Source organism: Scardinius erythrophthalmus (assembly GCF_964197995.2).
Source record: "Scardinius erythrophthalmus genome assembly, chromosome: 18".
NCBI classification, from domain to species: Eukaryota; Metazoa; Chordata; class Actinopteri; order Cypriniformes; family Leuciscidae; genus Scardinius; species Scardinius erythrophthalmus.
Genome location: NC_138238.1, coordinates 39,627,327 through 39,644,456, shown reverse-complemented (window position 1 = coordinate 39,644,456; position 17,130 = coordinate 39,627,327). Strand labels below are relative to the sequence as shown.

At 40.2% G+C, this 17,130-nt stretch overlaps 2 protein-coding genes across 2 annotated transcripts in view; one reads left to right on the top strand and one right to left on the bottom strand.

Moving 5' to 3' along the window:
* The window catches only part of gas7b (growth arrest-specific 7b), a 50,080-nt gene extending 46,286 nt beyond the window's left edge, over positions 1–3,794 (top strand). Inside the window, exon 14 of the mRNA XM_081392819.1 lies at positions 303–3,794. Coding sequence (XP_081248945.1) covers positions 303–416 — 114 coding nt within the window. The 3' untranslated portion in view covers positions 417–3,794. The remainder of the gene's footprint in view (positions 1–302) is intronic.
* The window catches only part of LOC308706389 (uncharacterized protein), a gene marked incomplete at its 5' end in the record, with an annotated part of 77,693 nt that continues 63,059 nt past the window's right edge, over positions 2,497–17,130 (bottom strand). The window contains 10 exons of the mRNA XM_081391982.1: positions 2,497–3,997; positions 4,239–4,385; positions 5,594–5,794; positions 6,246–6,416; positions 6,489–6,614; positions 7,239–7,442; positions 11,949–12,141; positions 13,477–13,580; positions 15,572–15,708; positions 16,902–17,118. Of these exons, the coding sequence (XP_081248108.1) occupies positions 3,848–3,997; positions 4,239–4,385; positions 5,594–5,794; positions 6,246–6,416; positions 6,489–6,614; positions 7,239–7,442; positions 11,949–12,141; positions 13,477–13,580; positions 15,572–15,708; positions 16,902–17,118 (1,650 nt within the window). The 3' untranslated portion in view covers positions 2,497–3,847. The remainder of the gene's footprint in view (positions 3,998–4,238; positions 4,386–5,593; positions 5,795–6,245; positions 6,417–6,488; positions 6,615–7,238; positions 7,443–11,948; positions 12,142–13,476; positions 13,581–15,571; positions 15,709–16,901; positions 17,119–17,130) is intronic.

The following is a 17,130-nucleotide window of genomic DNA, read 5'->3' as shown; positions in this document are numbered from 1 at the left end:
CGTAACACATTACTTTTCTTAAAAAGTAACTAAGTAATGCAATTTGTAATGCATTACTTTTCAAAGTAACTTTCCCCAACAAGTCTCCTTCATTTATACAGCGCTTTAACAATATAGATGTTTCACAGCAGCTTTACAGTGATAACAGGAGATTACAGTAACAGAGATTGTTTAGGTTTTACAGCAGTTCTAGAATAAAGTTATTGTCCAGATAAAGTTAGTTTTGATTGATTAACTTCTGTAATATTGATTGTTAATTTGATTGATTCGCATGTAATAACACCCTGCCGTTTCACATGCAGACTGTAGAGCCGGTGGACCAACTCCTGCGGAGCGTCGATCCCGCCAGAGACCGAGAACTGTGGGTGAAAGAACACAAGACAGGAGAACTGAGACCGGTGGACATGGAGATCTGATGATATCGAGAGATATATATATAACACTGCAGATCGACTCAACGCTGAGTTACAGCCTAAGCAAGAGAACGATCGCGTCTCAAACCCAGCTGAAGCTCGAGGAAAAGTGTGCGAGGAGAACACGTGTAAATATCTCCAGGATTTCCCTCAGGAGAACCGATGTGTGTGTCAGGATCTACTGATGCCGTCAGAACATTAGCAGTGAACACTGACTGATCTGTGTGGAATAGTGCTAATATATAAATGCTGCTACTGATTTAATTCTGTGACTAATCAAAGCCATCGCTTCCCGTGGACATGAACTGCAGCTCGTTTAACTCGCACGATGCCATGGTTTATTCAAAACAGTGAAAGTGGATATTTGATGAATTTGAGGGATTGTAAAGTGGGATTGACCAGAATGGACGTGGAAAAGGAAAGCGGATTCAGAAGTGGAGCGACTCATCACACTTTGATGAATTTGTACTTTTGTCCTTTGTAATAATAACTTGTAGCCTATGAATTATTCACAGTAAGACCAGAAACATGGATTAACAAGTAAAGTGTGGATTTCATGATGCAGTTTATGCAGGATATACGGACGCTCGATTACACCACGGAATAAAACATAAAATAGGATATTGCAATGTTTTATGTCACAATTCTGACTTCTTTTCTTGCGTTAGAATTGCGAGTTATAAACTCAGAATTACAAGGGAATTGTGTGACAAAAACTCGAGATATAAAGTCAGAACTGAGTTTATATCTTGCAATTCTGACTTTTTTTTTTTACTCTGAATTGTGAGTTATAAGTTCGGAATTGCACCGAAAAAGTCTGAATATTGAGAAATAAAGTCCGAATTACAAGATATAAAGTCAGAATATCGAGATATAAAGTCAGAATTGCAAAATAAAGTCAGAATTACGAAAAATAAATTCAGAATTTAGAGAAATTAAATCAGAAAGTTGAGAAATGGAGTGAGAATGTCGAGAAATAAAGTCAGTATTTAGAAAAATGAAATCAGAATATCGAGAAATAAAGTCAGAATTATGAGGTATAAAGTCAGAATATTGAGAAATAAAGTCAGAATTATGAGATATAAAGTCAGAATATCGAGAAATAAAGTCAGAATTATGATAAATAAAGTCAGAATATCGAGAAATAAAGTCAGAATTATGAGAAATAAAGTCAGAATATTGAGAAATAAAGTCAGAATATTGAGAAATAAAGTCAGAATTATGAGATATAAAAATCAGAATTGCAAAATAAAGTCAGAATATTGAGAAATAAAGTCAGAATATTGAGAAATAAAGTCAGAATATCGAGAAATAAAGTCAGAATATTGAGAAATAAAGTCAGAATATTGAGAAATAAAGTCAGAATATTGAGAAATAAAGTCAGAATATCGAGAAATAAAGTCAGAATTATGAGATATAAAGTCAGAATATCGAGAAATAAAGTCAGAATATTGAGAAATAAAGTCAGAATATCGAGAAATAAAGTCAGAATATTGAGAAATAAAGTCAGAATATTGAGAAATAAAGTCAGAATATCGAGAAATAAAGTCAGAATTGTGAGATATAAAGTCCGAATTATGAGAAATAAAGTCAGAATATTGAGAAATAAAGTCAGAATTATGAGATATAAAAATCAGAATTGCAAAATAAAGTCAGAATATTGAGAAATAAAGTCAGAATATTGAGAAATAAAGTCAGAATATTGAGAAATAAAGTCAGAATTGTGAGATATATAGTCAGAATATTGAGAAATAAAGTCAGAATTGTGAGATATAAAGTCAGAATTAAAAAATAAAGTCAGAATTGCAAAATAAAGTCAGAATTTATAGAAATTAAATCAGAATGTCGACAAATAAAGTCAGAATTGCACAAAAAAAGTCTGAATATTGAGAAATAAAGTCAGAATTACGAGATATAAAGTCAGAATTGCAAAATAAAGTCAGAATTTAGAGAAATGAAATCAGAATGTTGAGAAATAATTCCTCAGCATACCTATATCTGTAGTTGTGATTAATATCAGCTCCACACTGCCATAACCGTCTCAGGTTTACACACTCACACACTCAATGAACAAACACACAATCACATGAGGACTTTTATTCTCTGTTCGTTCAGATTTACAGAAGTCTCAAACAGTCATTAATATTGTTTCCCCCAAACGATCCGTATATAGTCAGAGAGACACAGATAATATATGGGAATAATTCTGCACAATGCTTATTTTTATACCAAATCAATGAACAACTTTTCTATGATCTTAAAGAGGTTTAAACTGGATCGTTCTATTAGACGAGCGTGTAAATTAAGAACAACTGCTGAATATCATCCAGTTATTATGTTTTCTGTAATATAAATGACGTTAAATGTAATGTTTTACTAAATAGGATTTATAGTTTGCTATATTTATGCAGCTGTCATCAGTTGGTATCAATAAATACAAAACTAATGCAAACGTGACGCTATTGAGCAAGGAAATAATAAAGTATATATACTGTATATCCACTCAATGCATTTCTCATTTTTTGTCGGGATATTCAATTTTATTTTTACGAAAGCTTGTTTCTGCCATGGAATTAAAAATAAAACATTTTCTTATTGCAACATTTGGTAAGACTTTATTTTACCGTGTGTTTGTTACACACATTACATGGACTTACTGTAGTTATAACAGTAAATTATGCAGAATTACATGCAACTAACTCTAATCCTACAGTAAGTCCATGTTGTGATTTAATATTACTGTAAAATGACACTGTAATAAGGAAGTGTAACAACGGTTTATCTCACAACTCGGACGTTTTCTTTAAAATTGTGAGATATAAAGTTGACATTCTGAGAGCGATGGAGTTACACTCGTCATGTTTTTATTCTGTGGCGCAAACAAACTTCCATACATCTCAGAGTGAAAGTGAACTATGAGAAACAGAGGCGTATTGCTCTTGTTTTCAGTGTGTAGAAGTGAAGATGTTTAAATGTGTTTTTGAATAAAATCAACAGAAACACTCGATCCTTACATGTAATCAAGAATATTACAGCAACATTACAAACAGTTTCTTGATATCAAATGTAATACTGAACAGATAATTGTGATAAAAAGATTTATACGTTTAGAAAAACTGGTGACACTTTACAGTAAGGTTCATTAGTTTATGCATGAACTAACACTGAGCAATACATTTATTCCAGTATTTATTAATCTTTGTTAATGTTAGTTAATAATAATCCAGCTGTTCATTGTTTGTTCATGTTAGTTCACAGTGCATTAACTAATGTTCACAAGATTTTAATAATGTAGCAGTAAATGTTGAAATTAATATTAACTAAGATTAATAAATGCTGCATAAGTGCAGTTCATTATTAGTTCATTTTCACTAATGTTAACTAATGAACTTTATTGTAAAGTGTTCCCGGAAAGCAAGCTGATCTAATCAGATCTAATCGATCATCAGTTTCTTGATTGAGTTCAAGTACGTGGGAATGAGAGAGGTGAGGGACTCCTCGTCATCCGTGACCTTCTGACCTCTGCCCTCTGACCCCACTGACCCGGGTGACCTCACCAGCGCTGGATAGGGTGTGCTGTAACCCTGAGAGATGAGAGCAGAGCGTTACACACTCTCACACACACACACACACACACACACACACACACACACGCACACGCACACACTCACACACACACACACACACACACACACACACACACACGCACACACGCACACACGCACACTCACACACACACACACACACACACACACGCACACACGCACACTCACACACACACACACACACACACACACACACACACACACTCACACACACACTCACGGATGAGTAGCCCTTCCCGAAGCTCCCGCTCCTCTTGCTCCTGATCTTAGTGAGTGCAGACTCTGCGATGTCGGCTCGCTCTTCTGCGTCATCGAGCTCGTGAACCGTCTTCCTGTATTTCACCAGCTGAACATTCGCCTGCTCCTCCTATTCCGGGACACACACTTCAGATTAAACTCTGGTTAGTGCTGGTTATGTTCTCCTCCCAGTCTAGGGGTCAGGAGGGGAGGTAACAAAGGAAAAGAAAATATGACAAAAAAAAAGTAACAGTGCTGGTTTATCCTGGTTAGTGCCGGTTTATGCTAGTTAGTGCTGGTTTATGCCGGTTTATGCTAGTTAGTGCTGCTGGTTTATGCCGGTTTATGCTGGTTAGTGCTGGTTTATGCTAGTTTGTGCTGGTTTATGCCGGTTTGTGCTGGTTAGTGCCGGTTAGTGCTGGTTTGTGCTGGTTAGTGCTGGTTTATGCTGGTTAGTGCTGGTTTATGCCGGTTTGTGCTGGTTTATGCCGGTTTGTGCTGGTTAGTGCTGGTTTATGCTGGTTAGTGTCGGTTTGTGCTGGTTTATGCTGGTTAGTGCCGGTTTGTGCTGGTTAGTGCTGGTTAGTGCCGGTTTATGCTGGTTAGTGCTGGTTTATGTTGGTTTATGTCGGTTAGTGCTGGTTAATGCTGGTTTATGCTGGTTAGTGCTGGTTTATGTCAGTTAGTGCTGGTTTATGCTGGTTAGTGCTGGTTAATGCTGGTTTATGCTGGTTAGTGCCGGTTTGTGCTGGTTAGTGCTGGTTTATGCTGGTTAGTGCCGGTTTGTGCTGGTTAGTGCTGGTTTATGTCAGTTAGTGCTGGTTAATGCTGGTTTATGTCAGTTAGTGCTGGTTAATGCTGGTTTATGCTGGTTAGTGCTGGTTTATGCTGGTTAGTGCTGGTTTATGTCAGTTAGTGCCGGTTTATGCTGGTTAGTGCTGGTTAATGCTGGTTTATGCTGGTTAGTGCTGGTTAGTGCCGGTTAGTGCCGGTTTGTGCTGGTTAGTGCTGGTTTATGTCAGTTAGTGCTGGTTAATGCTGGTTTATGCTGGTTAGTGCCGGTTTATGCTGGTTAGTGCCGGTTTATGCTGGTTAGTGCCGGTTAATGCTGGTTTATGTTGGTTAATGCTGGTTTATGCCGGTTTATGCTGGTTAGTGCCAGTTTATGCTGGTTAGTGCCCGTTTATGCTGGTAAGTGGTGCTGCTCCTTCTGGCTTTGCAGGAAGTTTGTGGGTCCATCAGCTTGAGTAGAACGATCCGCCAGTGAAGCGTGCGTGTCTACAACAGCACTAACCAGCCTTGACCACCACAAAGCACAGGTAACAGGCAGAGTCCTACCGCCTCCTCCACTTGTCTCTTGTAGGCCCTCATCTTCATCTGCAGTCTCTCCACCAGCTCCTGCATCCTCTGCTGGTTCTTCTGGTCCTCCTCGGTCTGGAAGAGCAGCTCCTTCAGGCGTCGCTCATTCTTGCGCAGGTTCTTCAGCGTCTCAGCATGTTTCTTCTGCTCGGCGTCCAGCTCCAGCTCCAACTCCTTCACCTGCACGTGTGATTCAACGCACCGCACACACAGAGAGAATACTGAAACATCACTGATAAACATGTTATTGCACAGAGCTCATTTATGTTTCTTCAGAATACATTATCTACTGCTCATTTATACAACTTGAAATGTTGAAAGAAATTGAAGCCACTTTTTCGCAACATATGAAAAAGAATCTTCTAAAGTCGTCTAAATTATGAGTTAAAAGTCATTATTAATAGTTTAATAACTTGGCTTGTTTAGTTTCGAAGTAGATTCCCTCTGTCATCAGCAACGTACCTCTCCCTTCCCTCCATCAGAGAACGAGGGTTACATACGTAACCTTTTATGTAAATTTTGAACTAATCTCATGAATCTGATTTAGTATGTCCTTATCATGATTTTTCATCATATTAATGACTTTTTATGTCAGTTTTGAGGCCATCTCATGATTATGATTTATCTTTACCCGTGCCTCCATCTTCAGCAGGATCTTCTTGCCCCCCTTCATGGCCGATTGCTCCTGCTCCTCCATCCGGCTGCCGGCGTCTCTGATCTGCATCTCCAGGCTCTTCCTGACGCGCTCCAGGTGTGTGACGTGTTCCTGCTCCACCCGCAGCTCCTCCGTCACACGCACCGCCTGCAGGACAGCATCAGCTTCAGCATGTGTGTGTGAGTGTGTGTGTGTGTGTATATGTGTGTGTTTCTGTACCTCACAGGCTGACTTCTTGGCCTTGTCGTTGGTTGATCTGAGCTCAGTCTGCAGCTCCTCGTGCTCCTGCATCAGCTGCTGAAGATCCACCTCCAGCTTCCTCCTGCCACTCGACACACACTGCAGCTGAGAGCAAACACACACACACAGCTCTGTTGCTTACAGAAGCAGCTAAAGTAATGACAGTTATGATAAACTGTGAGCACAGCAGTGTTGAGGGTCAAATCCATAGACTGTATAAAAATATGGACGCAGTGTGCGTGACGTCACCCTTAGTGTTTCTGAAGAGCATTTTTGAAGCCAAAAGTGGGCAGAGCCGTCCGTCGCCATCTTGGCAGCGCGTCACTCCCGGATAAACAAAAATGTGCAGCGAGGCGGATTAGCTGAGGTGACGTGACGCTAACAGACAGCAGACAAACGGCTAGTAGTGACATCAGCGGCAATCCACCTGTCACTCAAGTGGCCACGCCCTTAATTATGCAGAACTTTAAGGCTTAGTATAATTTAAATGGATGAGTTATAAAACTAAATTCACCCCCCTCACAGTTTTCATGAAAGGCAAAATTAGCTATATAGACCGAAACCACTTTTTGTACCAGGTTGTAAACAAATTTTTTTCTGCTGTAAAGTTGGGCATTTTACTGCTCCCGTTTGCAGCCTGTCTCTAGTGGCCAGTCGATGAACTGCAGTTTAAGTCACTTCAGTGATGGATTGAAGAGAGAGACTGGAAGGTTTCCGCTCGGTCAGTACCTGTGTGTCCAGCTGGCTGTGTCTCTCGGCCGTCTCCTGCAGCTCCGTCTCCAGACTCTTGCGGATTCTCTCGGACGCCTCCAGCGCGGCTCGACTCTCCTCTCTCTCAGTGACCAGCAGGAGGCAGCGGCGCTCCATCAGTGTGTGCTCCTCCTTCAGCTGCTCCTGCACACGAGCCTCCTGCTCCAGCTGAGCCAGCTGATCCTGCAGAACACACACACACATCCTCTGTAGGCCTGTCGCGATAGTCGATAAGTCGATTAATCGCACGATAAAAAAAATGAGCTCGATAATTTTTCCGGCCGCGATAATTCCATTTGCATGCTTGTTTGTTTTCCTCGTCTCTCTCTCTCTACCAAAGAGACTGGATGACCACTCTCGCTCGGTTCTTTAGCGTATAGGAGGAGTGAACCCTCTTGTTGTCAGTTGCATGGTCTTTGTGTGGGAAGGCGGCGCTTGTCAGTCACATGGTCTTTGTATGGGAAAGCGCCGGCGGCCGCGGGACTGTTTGCGGCGACTGCCGGGAGAGAGAGAAGACGCTAGTTGTGAGTTGCGACAGCGAGCCCAATCACATGAAAATGCATATCTATACCACAAATGTTATTTCTCGTGCCATTTATATGCCAAAAATAGTTTTTGCGTGCATATGATACACTCTTTATGGCGTGTAATACGCACGCACTCCTCACCCCTAATCCTAACCAAGTATTTTCAGTGCGTAGCATGCACGCAATAAAGTGCGTCTCTGTCTTCCCGACAGTACACAATCACTTGACAAAGTAACAGGAGTAACAGTGCAAAATTTGGGTGATATGGCTTGTTGAGGCTTTTTTTATTTGTTTACAAAGGTCCTAACTGTCAGTTTTGCCTGTTATGGAATGTATCACTATTTAATAATGTCTAAAGCCTAATATTTAATATTTTTTGAAGTGCAATTTTGTTTCATTTTTTTTTTTATTAACAGACATTTATTTTGTTAACAGACACTAAGAGTCCATTGCTTTCATTGTTTTTGGTTGTTTTGTTCATTTTTTTGGATATTTAAAATGTTTTCCGTTTTCAATGTTTAATATTCTTTAGAAATAAAAGTTTATAGATCGTTGAAAAGGTGTACCTGCATTATTATGCCATTATAATTATATTAAATGAAAATGGTCTCAGTACGACAATATTATCGTTTATCGCGATAATTTCTTGGACAATTTATCGTCCAGCAAAATTTGTTATCGTGACAGGCCTAATCCTCTGGTCACCTGTGAGTGTATATACAATACAGGGTGTGTGTGAAGCATCTAGTGCAGTAGTGTAGTGTAGTTAGTGCATGCCTCGCTGTGCTCTCTGCTTGTTACTCTCTCTGTTTACAGCTGTTGCCGCTGGCTAGCCTTCTTGATAAAGGGTGAAAAGAGGAGCCGAGTGCATAAGCCTCCTCCTGCCAGTACAGAGCCTCTCCACCACCAAGACTCCTGTAGTGCCTCCTCTTGGCCACATACACAGAAACTCAGTATCATACGGTCCCAGGCTAAACTAGAGGTGATCTCGGAGCAGCAGTGGGCCCCAGAGACACTGTGAGGACACGCCCTGGCACCCGTCAACCACTGTCCCAGCTATGGGCAAATAGCCCCACTGCCTTGTGGCTAGTCTACTGAGACCAGACTAAAGGTGATGATACACAGAGCAACCTTTTGAGCAATGTTGCTGGGCAATCTTGCCGAGCGATTGTTGCTTGGGCACTTTCCCATTGAAAATGGGCAATCAATTTCTATCTGGATAATTTAGATCGGTCGTGGGCCCTGTGTCTCATCTGGTTGCCTGTTGACAGCATTATTGCTCAAAAAGTTGCCCTGTGTATCATCACCTTAAGGGGCCGTTCACATATCACGTCTAAAAGTGTGTGGAAAGCACGGCTGAGCCGCTTTCTTCTCCTTTCCAAAAGCGATTGCGCTCCCGTGGCGTCTGTTGTTGCTATGCAGCCATGAACTGCGCTCTCCATGATGACGGGGAATTATCAGCAAAGGATTAATTGATTTCTAGCCCTTGCATTAGCTCTACTACTAGATATATTTATGGAGATGAGAAATAAAAACCCGCCCTGTACAGCTATGATCAGCTGTTCGGCCGAGCTTTCGATGTTGCAGAAAGGCAGAAGCTGATCGGTTGGTTTTTGTCACATGACCTGCGGTGCGCTTGCGGCATTCTGAAAAGTATTCCACAGCCTGGAAAAACGAGCCCCTAAGGGAGCACACCCTGACAGAAAAGCAATGCGCTGGAGGTGTGCAATAGGCACGCCTTAACAGACGAAGGACCCGGCAGCCTCCTGCAGCCAAGATGGGGGACCGGTTGTCCTGGGACCACCCTTGCCATCGGGATTTACCTCATCATGGTGAAGATAGTGCTACTGGGGATCATGGCGCACTCCCTTTGGCACTTTAAAACCTTCCTTGTGCAGGTCTCCACCTCTGACCACGGTGACAATACCTGGACCTTACATATGGTTAAAGTCTGACAGCGATGGGGCGTCTGGCAACGGGAGCAGGTACGAATAGACTGGGAGCTCCTAGTCAGAATCCTGGATGGCAGCGGCACAGGGTATTTGGTTGCTATCAACTGGGACTGAGTGGCAGCTGTTTCGGCAGACCCCTGTGCGACTTTAGGGACCGCACTGCTCACCCAAAATGGGGAAGGGTTAGACAAGGTGGCCTAAAAATTGCCCATTCAGCCATTTATCTGGATAGTTTACCGCTCCTATCGGGTTATTCCACTACTGCCGTCGAAATAAGGAAAATAAGAAACAATACCATATAAAACTGGCAACATGGAATGTAAGGACTCTCCTGGACTCGCATGGCATCTCTGACAGACCTCATAGGAGATCAGGCCTGATCTCTGCTGAGCTGAGCCGCTACAACATCGACATCAGCAATGCCCTGAGTGAGACCAGGCTTCTGGATGAAGGCTCTCTGACAGAGGAAGGGATGGGCTATGCCTTCTTCTGGAAAGGTTTCCCCCCAGGTGGAAAACATCTTTATGGAGTAGGAATGGCCATCAAGAACACCCTTCTACCAAGTCTCACTGAAACACCCGTTGGCATTAGTGAAAGGCTAATGACCCTCCGTATCCCCCTGGCGTTATGCCACACTTAGTGCCTATGCACCAACTTTGCCATCTGAAAATGAGGCCAAGGAATGCGTTTATCAAGCACTGGATGAAACTCTTCGCCGCATCCCTAAGAGTGATAAGATCCTCTTGCTTGGGGATTTCAACACTAGGGTGGGACAGAACTTCAGGATATGGAGTGGAGTACTAGGCAGGCATGGCATTGGCAGGGTGAATGCAAATGGCATGAGGTAACTTACTCTTTGCTCTGAGCATAACCTTACCATAACCAACACCATCTTCCAGCAGAAGGCACAATATAAGCCCAAAAGCTCCAAAAAAAGCCGCTTGGGAAACATAGAAGCAAGAAGTGAGTTTCGACGTTGCCTAGCTGAGAAACTTAGGGAATTGGAAACTTGTCTGAGCTCAGAAAACACCATGGAACAACAGTGGAACTATGTTAGCTCTGTGCTCTCCAATGCGGCAGCCAAATCCATCGGCTATAAGAGCAAGAACCACCAAGACTGGTTTGACGATAACTCCGACACCATCCACAACCTGCTTAAGGATATGCGAAAAGCACAGCGGGCAACTTTAGACAACCCTTCATCCATTAAGTCATTATAAAACGATTATAAAACGGCTAGTTCCAGTCCTGGATTCTGATTGGTCAATAGCTGTGTTTTATTCACAATAAAACACGGCTATGACCATGGTTCTATGTATCACTACACAACACCGCTAGCAACCACTCTTAGCAACGTAAACATTATGTTTGTTCTCATTGATATTGTTCATTGAAGCTTATAGAGTAGTACTGTGAGAGATCGAGTAAGTAAGTGTTCCTGCATTTACAGTAGATGTAGCATCGTCCTTCAGGTCAGTCCTAAATTCGTAATAAAAAATCAGTTTGAATCTCCGCTGTGATATATTGTCCTTTTAACAGTTAAGGTGTTTTCTGTGACACGCTAATCATTTGTCAGTTGCGTTTTGCTTCTCCGTGTTCACAAGTTTTTCCTTTCAATATAAAAGTCTTCTCTACTGACTAACTCACTCTTAAAGGTAGTCTTTGCCGCCATCTAATGGTGAAATTATGTATGTAACTTCTGTTCACGGTCAGGGACTATTTTTTCCAGCGGAAGGAAGGCTTTTAGTGACTTTACTTAATGAAAGTTGCACTGATACATATTTTTTGGCTTTAATATTTATCTTGTGTGGTAACCGTTTTATAAAAGCAATGAGGTACTCGTGCTGTATCGTGAATAATCGTGACTCCGCTTCACGTCGTGCCTAACAACGCCCTTCAGCCGTGACTTATTCACGATACAGCACAGCCTCTCTTACCTTATTACTTACGTATTGTATATTACCTACTTGTATTACTATTACTATTATTTTCTATAATTTGCATTTTTCAATTTTCTATTATTATCTCTTTTTTTCCTTTTAATTGATGTCTAGTATCTTCTTGGTTTTGGTCTTAATGTAAAAAAAAGAAAAAAGTGTCTATACTTGTAATACTTTATTTTGTTGTAATAACATTTGGTTTAATATAAAAGGTTTGAGCATAAATCTCACAGGAGGATGAGGGTCACAGCATTAGAGTGAGGAAGAGACCTTGATCTGCTGCTGCATCTTCTTCACGCTCTTCATCATCTCAGCGCTGCTCTTCTTCATCTGCTCCACCTGCAGCTCCAGCTCGCTCTGATCCACCTCCATCTTCTTCTTGACCCGCGCCGACTCCACCCGCAGCTTCAGCTCCACCTCCAGACTGGCCTGAACCGACTCCAGCGCCCTCTGGTGGCTCTTCCTGCACACACACACACACACACACACACACACACAGGATTATCGTCACAATCAGGCTTTTCCTGCACACACACAAACACACAGAGGATAATCATTACAAGCAAAGTCAAGTCAGCTTTATTTCTATAGCGTTTTGTACAATACTGAGTGTTTCAGAGCAGCTTTACAGAGATAACAGGAAAATAATGCAACAAAGTTTGTTTCTAGAAGAGAATAGTGTTACAGTCCAGCTTAAGTAAGTTCAGTGATGGTTCAATTTTATTGTAAAAAAAAGTTAATAAAAATGTTATAAAAACATTAACTTAGTTCATATATATATATATATATATATATATATATATATATATATATATAGCTGAAACAATGCTTCAAAACTCTTTCAACCAGATTAAGCTGGATTGGTTGGTCTTCTTTAGCGATTTAAGGTCTTTGAACATTGAAATGTGGATTTCCAGAAAAGCTGCTCTGAAACACGCACGTATTATGAAAAAGCACTATAGAAATAAACTTGAATTGAACTGAGAACTAACCAGTTTAGACCAGCAAACCATCTCATAATCCTGGAGAATTATAAGTGAAATTAAAAATAGACACTAGGGCTGTTATTTTAGTTTTATTATAGAACATTTTGAATTAACTTTTATTTTATATTGTTTTTGAATGTTAATTTTAGTTAAATGTTTAGTTGTTTCATCATGAGCCTAGGAGCTTTTTTAATATTGCTATTTAGGTTAAATTTATATTTATTTCAGTTTCAGTTTTATTTTTTTCCAGTTAATAATTTTAGTCCTTTATTGCCAAGGCAACATTTCTAATTTTCATTTTGTTTAGGTTTTTCACCTAATATTATTTTTTATCTTTATTTCAATGAAAATAATTTATTTCAAGTAGTTTTAGTTAATGATAATAACCCTGGTAACATTATCAGATTTTCACTACTCAATTATTGTGGGCAACAGAATTCACAATAATGATATTAAATCGCAATATCTATAGAAAAAAAAACAAAAAAAATAATTAATTTAGTATTTTTTTCTTCAGTATCCTGATATGAAAAATTGAAAAATAAATACATAAAATTCATATTTAGCTGTTTATTTGGTGTTTTCTCCTTTCTGCCAGTGAATGACACTCAGGATGTGGAAACGAACAGATTGAGGCTGCATCAGCAGAGAACAAGATGAAGCAAGTTCCTCACCGTAATGAGTATTCCACGTCAGTGAAAGGCAGGAAATAAAGGATGAGGTGGAGAAAACAGAAGGATTAAAGGCTGACTGATTATAGGCAGAAGAGGTTATTTCAGTGATGAAGATGAAGATGATGAAGATGATGGTACCTGTTGGCCTCGGCCTCCTCCTCCTTCTCCTGAAGTCTTCGCTCCATGTCTGCTTTAATCTGAGACACTTCCAGCTGCAAACGCAGAACCTTCGTCTCCTCGGCCTGCAGAACACACACACACACACACACAATTCTGACTTTATTTTTTGCAATTGCAAAATTATTGCAAGATATAAACTCGCAAAAAGTTGCACTTACTTTTATTATATATTTATTATTTTATTATACTTATATTTTATTTATAGGCGGAAACAAGCTTTCATAGGATTCTGTGATTTAATATTTAATATATATTTATATAAATTAGAATCATTAAAACAAATCTTTATATATATTATATATCTCAGATTACATACACTATATATATATATATACAGTGCTATGCATAAGTTTAGACACCCATGCTAAAGTTGACTAAAAAGAGGAATAAAAAATCATCTTTTGGAAATTGAACTTAATGCCTTCATTTAAAAAAAATGGAAAAATCCAACCTTTAAGTACACCAATTTTCTTTGTGAATGAATAATGTATCGTAAATAAATAAATGTTCTTCCTTAAAATACAGGGTGCATAAGTCTGGACACTCCTATGTTAAATTTCCATAGAGGCAGGCAGATTTTTATTTTTAAAGGCCAGTTACTTCATGGATCCAGGATACTATGCATCCTGATAAAGTTCCCTTGGCCTTTGGAATTAAAATAGCCCCACATCATCACATAGCCTTCACCATACCTAGAGATTGGCATGGGGTACTTTCCATAAGATTGGCATGGGGTACTTTCCATAAGATCATCTCTCAATGCAAATCAAACTAGCTATTAGGCTAACTGAAATAAAACCATGCCCATCTCTAGGTATGTTGAAGGCTATGTGATGATGTGGGGCTATTTTAATTCCAAAGGCCAAGGGAACTTTATCAGGATGCATAGTATCCTAAAAAATAAAATAAAAAAAATACTTAAAAATAAAAATCTGCCTGCCTCTATGGGAATTTAACATAGGGGTGTCCAAACTTATGCACCCTGTATATTAAGGAAGAACATTTATTTATTTATGATACATTATTCATTTACAAAGAAAATTGGTGTCCTTAAAGGTTGGATTTTTCCTAATTTTTTAAATTAAGGCATTAAGTTCAATTTCCAAAAGATGATTTTTTATTCCTCTTTTTAGTCAACTTTAGTATGGGTGTCTAAACTTATGCATAGCACTGTATATATATAAAAATTAAAATCATTAAAACTAGCAAATATATTTTGAAGATTGAATATGATTTACAGTTTTGTTTAAGGGAATTAAATCAAGTTTTTCAATAACTGAAAAATATATAAAAGTAATAATTTAACCGTATTTTAGGTGTAGTTTTTGGTTCTGTTTACCTCCTAGTTTTCCATATATTATACATTTCTCAGTCACTTTAGGGCAACATTAGTTAACTACATAACTTTAGTCAATAATTGTAGCCCTTAAAACTCTTCTTTGATCACCAAAATGACATATTTGAAAGTTTTTTCCTTAAAATATCTTGACTGTAACTCGACACCCTTGCCTCAGTATACGCAGTTCTATGAATATGCAAATGAGCCCCGCCTCCACTCACTCCCTCAGCTCAGAGATCCACTGGTTGACGATCACACGTTGATCTGATTGGTTACAAGGTAGTTTGTGACGTCAGAAACACCAGCGATTTCAAAGCGTGTTTTTGAGACTGTCTTTGGTTCACTGCAGTTTTAAGGAGGAAATACTTTTATTGCTAAAAAAGAGATGTCATGAATAAATCCCTCCACACGATCACATCTACAGCTCTAAATGGACAGATCAAGAGTTTCTGGATGAAGCCTGTAAGTGTGCAGTGAGATGGAGGCTGGAGGTCACAGGGTCAGCTGTGACATCATCATATGTGTTTCTCACACATTTTATCTTTCTTAAAGCAGAGCTCCATTAATCATCATCTCACACATGAGCCGGAGATCCTTAATTCTCTTGAATCTGTCTCTGTGTGATGATGAGTAGATCTCTGCTAATAATGTTTCTGAACACCTGTTCTGTGAGAGTATCAGAAAGCGTAAAGTGTGTGATGTGTGTGTCCAGACCTCCAGCGCTGCCTCCGACTCCTCGAGCGACGCCTGCAGTTCCTCCTTCTCCATCTCGATCTTCTTCTTCATCTTCTGCAGCTCGTGAACGCTCTTCCCTCCGTCTGAGAGCTGGTCGGTGAGATCCACCATCTCCTCTGAAACACACGTCATCAAACATCACATGACCAGCAGATGAAGAAGTGCTATTACACTGCAAAAAATGCTTTTTTTATTATATTATTATCGATTTAATCATTAATTGAATGATCAAAATATAAAAATAAAACACTGTATAGTCTTCACTGTATGAATTGAATATAAAATGATTGATACTGAGGATAAAAAAGTGATTCAGTCAAAATCAGTGTGTTTTATTAGCATTAATGGAACAGTTTATGAGGCGGCTGTCCCTTTAAGAATGAATGCAGATCTGTTACACATCACATTTTCTCCCATTTGTGTTTGTTCGTGTAGAACATAACGGACACACAGTGTGTGTGTGTGTGTGTGTAGCTGTGAGAGCAGGCGCGCTTGTTCCATGGCGGATTGCTATTATAACGGCGGATTTGCCAGGAGCGGTTCACAGCCGAGGAGACCGGCGTTCTCGTCAGGGCCGTAAAACACAGAGAAGTGACATTGGGGACGGAGAAACACACACAAATTAGCTTCGGTTAAACAGGCGTATGATAATTTGGGTAAATGTGTAAGCTAGATTTATGCCTATTCTTTCACATCTTCATGGACACAACAATGATTTCCCTCGTGTGTTAATATTGTTCCTTGTAATTATGTATGGTTTTCTAAAAATAAAACTGCTGCGTCTGTGTAGATGAGAGAAGCAAAGTGTGTGTGTGTTGTGCTCACGCTACATTATGGCCAAGTATGCGCCCTTAAAATAGCCTCTGAATAACATGCGCAACGCGCCACTGACTTTAGACGAGGTTTCTCCTGGTCAGTGGCGGAATTGTTGACGTGCGTCTGTGGAGGGAAGAGTCCGCTGTGCGCGGGTGCAAAATAGGAATGACACATGAGTCGTGTACAAAGTCAATTGCACTGGGTGCGAGATAGGGCTCTTGGAGTATCGCAATAATATAGTATCGTGAGGTGTATCGAATCGTGACATGAGAGTATCGTTACACCCCTATCAATAACTTTAAGTAGTTCTGCAAAGTTAAAGAAGTGTAACACTTTAAAATCGATTTTTGAAAGTTGTGAATTGACTCAAATCGGTAGAAGATAGAATCGTGATTCATATACGAATCTTTCCCCTCACCCCCACTGTGTGTCTGTGAGTCGTGCAGGTCTGAGTGTGTGTGTGTGTGTGTGTGTGTGTGTGTGTGTGTGTTACCCTGCAAGGCCTTGTTCTCGCGGCGTAAAGCCTCGCTCTGCTCCAGCGCCTCCTCGTGGGCCGTCTTGATCTTGAAGAGTTCAGCGCTGTGCTGTCGGCTCTCCTTCTGACAGTTCTCCACCTCCACCAGCAGATCCTCACACTTCTGCCTCCACTCGCTCAGATGCTTGTCCATCATCCTCTGCTTCTTATCCAGCACTGAGGACACGCTGCTCGCCTGCGGGAGAAC